Source organism: Cariama cristata, unplaced genomic scaffold (genome assembly GCF_000690535.1).
Source record: "Cariama cristata isolate BGI_N322 unplaced genomic scaffold, ASM69053v1 scaffold26379, whole genome shotgun sequence".
NCBI classification, from domain to species: Eukaryota; Metazoa; Chordata; class Aves; order Cariamiformes; family Cariamidae; genus Cariama; species Cariama cristata.
This window is the reverse complement of record NW_009636734.1, coordinates 24,241-30,599: the sequence shown is the minus strand read 5'-3', so window position 1 is coordinate 30,599 and position 6,359 is coordinate 24,241. Positions and strand designations below refer to the sequence as shown.

The 6,359-nt window shown below is 47.1% G+C and overlaps 1 protein-coding gene across 1 annotated transcript in view; it reads left to right on the top strand.

The window, feature by feature from the left end:
• DAO (D-amino-acid oxidase) overlaps positions 1-6,141 on the top strand; it is a 13,908-nt gene extending 7,767 nt beyond the window's left edge. The window contains exons 10-11 of the mRNA XM_009708030.1: positions 206-333; positions 6,036-6,141. Of these exons, the coding sequence (XP_009706332.1) occupies positions 206-333; positions 6,036-6,141 (234 nt within the window). The remainder of the gene's footprint in view (positions 1-205; positions 334-6,035) is intronic.
• Positions 6,142-6,359: the final 218 nt, after the last annotated feature.

Below are 6,359 nucleotides of genomic sequence, written 5' to 3'. Positions count from 1 at the left end.
CCATGTCGAGTTTCTTCTCCCTCTCCAGCGGCTTTTGGAGGGAGGGAAGGAGCAGTGGGTCACTGAGCTGTGCACCGGGAGCTCCCAGATCGAAGGGTCAATCAAAAGACATTAAAGGCGTTCCCAGCCACTATCGTGGCTCCTTGCTGCCCCAGGGTGCTCCAGCACAGCTTTCCCAGCACTGATCCCTTCTCTTCTCCCCCAGGTGATACACAACTATGGCCACGGTGGGTTCGGGATCACCATCCACTGGGGCTGTGCCATGGCAGCAGCCAGGCTCTTTGGGAGCATCCTCCAGGAGAAGAAGCAGGCCAGCCCGCCGCAGTCCCGCTTGTGAGTTGCCTGCTTACCCGGGATTATCGTGACAGCAGTAGCTTAGAAATCACAGCAGAAAGATGCAAATAACATGGTGGATACACGTGGGCTGCTTGACCCTCCTGCCAGCTCCAACACCGGTTCACAAGGGCTCATTTCCAGGTTGCTGCCAGTTCTGCCGCTGCCATTTGCCAGATGGCTGAGTTCTCTCCAGCCCGGCCTTGCACGACCGACCTAAAGGAAGTGCTTTAAAATATGGACTAATTATCTGTGGCAAAGTGCACTTCTGTCCCGGGGATCAGTCTGCAAAGGGCAGGCAGGGTTCAGCTGCAATCTTGACAGTCCTGCAGTTCATCTGCATGATGGGACAGGATCTGAAACTGAGCCGGTGCCACCTGAGGTCTTCACTGACTGCTCCAACACCCAGCATGTAATTAGATTTGCAAGCTTCCCCCAGGAGGCAAAAGCTCCTTAGTAGGAAGGAGCTCTGAAGCTCCCAGGGAAGTAACGACAGCTCTAGAAGCACGTGCTTCGGTTGCAATAGCTTTTGTTAACGTTCATGCCAGGACAAAGTATGGGTCTACAGCACCTGGTTAGTGTATCTGGCAATAGACACCAGCAGTTGCCTCACATGGGCTTTCCAAATGATGTTTTTACCAACAAAAGCAACATGTTCCAGCCCTGTGTACTTGCCAGGCTCTATATATAGCAGAGAGCATACGCGAAATAGCTGTTCTCGTCCCTAAAACTCCCACGGGCCCTTCGGTTTCTCATTTCCTCCAGCCGTGAGACATGGCTGCGAGAGAGGAGCTGACTCGGGGTAGGATGGGGCTCCCGAAGTCGTTGGGGACAGCTCCCAGGAGAGCGTGACTTTTCAGGGGCATTCAGAGATGCCGCTGGGGATCCAATGCACTGCTCTGAAGGTACAGTTTGGCCGATTTTTTCCATGCCATGTGTCTTTCCTGCTCTGAAAACCATCACAGACAAGGTACTGAATGGTCAAGAAGTACTGGCCTCAAATCCAAAGGCTAGCGGTTGTCGTGAGCCCAGCACACAGTGCCTGGTTGCTCTCCTCCGTAGATAAGCCAGCTGTTTCTTAGTCGTCTGCGATGCTGCTTCTCTCTCCCCCTGACTCCGCGTGCCAGAAATAGCTCATCAGCCTGGTTTGTGAGGTACCAGGCAGCTGCACCTACTGAACGAGAGATGCTGCAGTGCAGCTGGGCTCGTTTTACCTCCTGGGCACCTGGATTTAAAACAGGGCCATGAAAACGCACATTTCTTGGCTGCAGCCTGACACCAGAGTTGCTCTGTGTTGAAGGACTCATCTCTCCTGACATGCTGCTCCAGCTTCACCAAGGAAAAGAGAAACTTGTGAAGGCTTTGTAGGAAGCGATGAGTGTTTAGTGCTGCTGGAGATGGTCCATGCACGCGAGATCTGCTGCCTCGTGGGTACGTACGAGACTGGTCTCATTTTCAGCAGTGCTATGGAGGTCCCCGTGCCAGCACAGCCGTGGCCATGGAAGACCTTCCAGCGATCTCATTTTCCACTGCACGCTATTTCACCACGGTGTACTTCACCAGCATACGCACCCTGAGCGGTCAGAAAGCTCTGACGAGCTTTGCCGAGGGCATCTCGTAATTGTCTGCCCTTTTACAAAAGCAGCAATGGTTACTGTCACTGTAAGGGCCAGAATTTCTCCGCCGCTGCCACCCTGTCCCTTTCCCTCTCTCTTCCCTTCGCAAAGGTGTGGGAGGGTTGTGTTTGCCTTTGCTGTGACACCTGCAGTGCCGGCAAAGTGACGTCGCATGGGAATTCTCCTGCCCGTGGCACTCGAGTCCAAGGCAACAACTTGCTGTCGAAGGCACCGAGGAGGGCAGGTGCTGAAGTTTCTCCGACTGCGATTTTCACCCCACGCTGGTGCTCCTCACAGCCTTGCAAAGTACAAACCACCTGATGACAGTTGTGCTCTCTGGTTGTTGCTCCACTGCAGAACATAATCGCTTAGACCAGCCTTGTCCAGCTGCCACCGCGGCAGAGGTGACGAGAAGCTCTGTGAGCTGCTACGGAGTGATGGCACCGGTTAGGGCAGACCGTGTCCGTCCTCGGAAGGCAGTGGAGCGTGGAGGAGCGTTGGCGAGCCTGCTGTTGTCTGGTAGCTGCTGCGCCTCTGCAGCGTGCTTAAAAAACAAAGGTAGACCTAGGAAAATTAGGAGCCCCTGTCATGTCCAGTCTGTCTGTTAAAAGGGTTTCCCACTTCATCTGGCAGCTCACCTGATAGATTGCAGCTACATTCAAAGGGGTATAATCAAGACAAGGATAGAAAAAAGAAAACAATAGCTGGAGAAAATTCACCCCTGATTAACGCTAAACCTAATGGGCTGTGGTACCACTTCAGTAGAAGGCGTTCAGTGAAATAGCATCTGCTCCATTTCACTTACTCCAAATATGAGACATTAAGGGCCACTTTCTCCTCCCATTTGCACTGCTGTAAATCCAAACCCACTTACGCGATTTCAGAAGAGCTACGCTGGATTAGCAGGGGTGTAGCAAATCATTGTATAGCTTGCAATAAGCAGTTGATTCTTCTGATCTTAGAGCTGTCCTGTGATCTCACATAGAAAACAAACAGAAATGATTAGATGTGTAATTTTATTTGCAGTTTAATTTTGCTTATTTTCTAAAAGGCCACAATTTAATATGTGTGCACAATAAAGGCAATATTCCAGTATCTCCTATGTGAAGCTTTCTCTTCTTAATAATGGCATGGATGGAGCCTCAAACGCTAATTCCATGGAAACATCCCAGTAGATCATCATTCCGTGTCTCCCCACACATTTTTCCTGAACACTTCATCCTGCAGGAGGAAGAGCCGTCATTCTAGCTTCTGAGTAGACAAACGAACCTGAAATTACGCGGTTGCCTGCGTGTTGTTGCCCATAGCCCCCGGCCCATTAAGAACTCGCGCTCCCAGACAGAAATGTTTGGGACTCTCTCACGTAGCTCAGCTGACCGCTCCGTTTTGAGACGAGAGCGACAGGAAAGGTGTTTTACACTGTCGGCAGCCCCAGATGAAACCGTGGGACAGAAGAGTCAGGAGACTGAAGTTCACTTCTGTGGCAAGGGTAAGGTAAGAGAGAGTCAGTGGGATGTCTGGACAGCTACCGCACATACTTTCTTGACAAGCACAAAACGCCATCTCCAGCGGCCGGCATCAGCACATTTTACCAACTCACAGTTCTCAACAACGATCGCCTGTGACACAGAACAAAGCTGGAAACACATCAAGTATCAGTAAAGTTATCCTCTGTAAGCAAACAGCAGCTCTGGCATTTTGGAAAACAGAATGAGCTTTAGAGGATGCCAAAAAGTTCACAGAAAACACAGAAGAATGAATATTCTCCCTAAGTCTTGCTTCCGCGGTACAAACCCTTGTGTAGTTACCAACTATTTCCATTCCCAGGAATAAGACTCTTCATCCCAGTGGTCTGTTAAGGGCCGCACAAGCTGCGAGAAGGAAGATTAATGCACACTGAGATGAGAACACGCTGCATTAGCATGCAAAGTATCTGCAGATCGTTAGTCAACTTGGCTCAGACATGAACAACCTTATGTTTGTAAATTACTGGACATCAAAATAAGAATATTGTTTAAAGGGTAGGGGAATAGAGTCAGGGTTATGCACTTATTGTATTTCATAAAAACAAGGTAGGTAAAGAAAAGTTTGCATTAAAAGTAAATAAATAGAAGGAACCCTCCCCGCCCTGAAGTCCAGACACAGGCTAAGCCACCTCCTCCCAACGTCCCTTTGTGATCTACCGTCACATACTGCAGCGTTCAAGGCATCGCTGGAAATCACCCGGCGGCAAGAAGCAAAACCGACTGGTTTTTATTGTCCAACCTACATGAAATGCAAAAAGCAACTAAAGATCTTAAGCTAATTTTTAGAATATTTAGTTATCTATGAGGTTACTTAGAGTGTGAATGTGAATCCCGTGACTTTTCTTTATGTCCAAGGGCACAAAACGAGTCGGAGCTGCAAAGTGCTGAGCCCTTCCATATCCCAGCTGAGTCCACAGAGCAGCATGGATCTCAACTCTCTGAACGTCAAGAGAAAAAATGGTAAAGTTACTGACCCTTCGTAAAAGTCCCACAGAACAGCCAAAAGCATTTTTACTGAAAAAACTATTTATTTGTTTAACATAAAATATCTAGTGTGGAATTAAACTATCCAATGTTGCATCAGTAACATAGGAACAAAAGGAGTATTTTACAACAAGCTTGATATACACAAAGTTTTTAAACATTAAAATGTATCCAGCTTAGAAACTGTACATTCAAACACAGGAAAACATTCAATGTTCTTTCGGCAAGCATTTAGGAATAATAAATCATTCCATCAAAGCACACTTGGAGAATTATTTTTCCCACAACAGCTTTGCACATTAATATATTGGACAGTTAGCAAATCTCTGAATCCCACAATTCCGTTTACTCTCAATTTTAATTCAAAACTATCACACTTTATTTTTTTAAATGAACTAGCTATACTAATTCCCTTCATCAGTGAAAAATACTCGACAGTGTGTAAAACGATCTTTGGAAGCTTATTATATACATCAACGGTGTTGCCATATTAACAAAATATGACTTGTGATTATTTATAGGCTATTGTGTATCAACCCACACGTTCTTCAGTTTTTCAGTGAACAATCTAAAATGTCCTTCCGTTATTAATAATACGCAAGGACCTGCAAAAACCTGAATTTCAGTTCTGTTTCTTCAGTGCCCAATAGGCTCCTACTGATTTCAGTGAGGTGGGATCAGCTGTGGTAGGCTCCTGCCTGTCTTCCTCTCTTCAGCAGATCGAAAGCCCACGAATGTCCGTGGGAGATTCTTCCAGGCTTCAGTGAGCTTTGGATCACGCTTTAGGCATCGCTGTCTAAATCAAAGACTCAGAGTATGAAGATGTCTCAGCAGGACCAATGTTGGCATTTATATCATTAAATAGATTTTCAATGCAGAATTCATAAAAAGTGAAAAGCAAAAATGCCTTCAATTTTTATTTTTTTTTAATACTGTAAATGTCACAGGTTAAAACTGAACTACTCAACAGCATCAAAAGGTTTCGCATCACCTATACATCTTTACCTGGGAAATATTTTACCTGCAGTATACATACGTGCAAATTTATGAGATACATATACTTCACCTAAAACTCTCTGAATGCACTTTGAAGGCCACTGCAATGCCGTCCTTTAAAACTGTTGAATATTGACTCAAAAAACCGAAGTGACATGTGACCATTAACACAGGAAAAGCAGAACTTTAACTAAAGGCGCTTAATAACAGACAAACAAACAAACTTAGCAGCTAGGCTGTGAGGTGGCATTCCTTCACGCCAAGGATGCCATGCACTTTATATTCATTCTCACCTCTAACGCAGGCTTACACCCCGCTGAATTCACCCAGTTTTGGGGTGTACACCTAACTGTAATGACAGCTAATGGCAAGTCCACATGGCAAGAGACACGTAAGGATCTGGATGTGTCCCTGTCAGGTGTGGGCTAGCGGTTCTCCGGTGCCTTCAGCAGCAGGAGAAAGAAGATGGTAGTCAGAACTGTCGTTAAAGGGTTAACAGCCCACGCTACGCGAAGGCAAAGCAGGTTTTCTAGCTCGCTGGTCACATGCATGGTCTAATATCTGATCTAAACCCACCCAGGAACTGCGTCCTCACTGCCAATGTCCTGTCCATCTCTCGCACGCCAGAGGGGCAGTCCAAGGGAAACGAGTCCGTCTGTCTCTACTTCTCCAGATACCGCAGCTAACCCGGTTGCATAGTGCATGAGGGAGAATTATCCAACTACAGCCTGACAGAAGGAGGTGAAAACAAATTACTTGCACTGGTTGGCAGTGCCATGAGAGCCCTGCCTGTTTATTGCGGATCGACTGGAACTTGAGCTTGCTGGAGGTTGAGCACACAGGACACAGGGAGAGCAGAGACAGAGATAACCAAACCAGCACGCAGCCACAGCCACCGGAACGG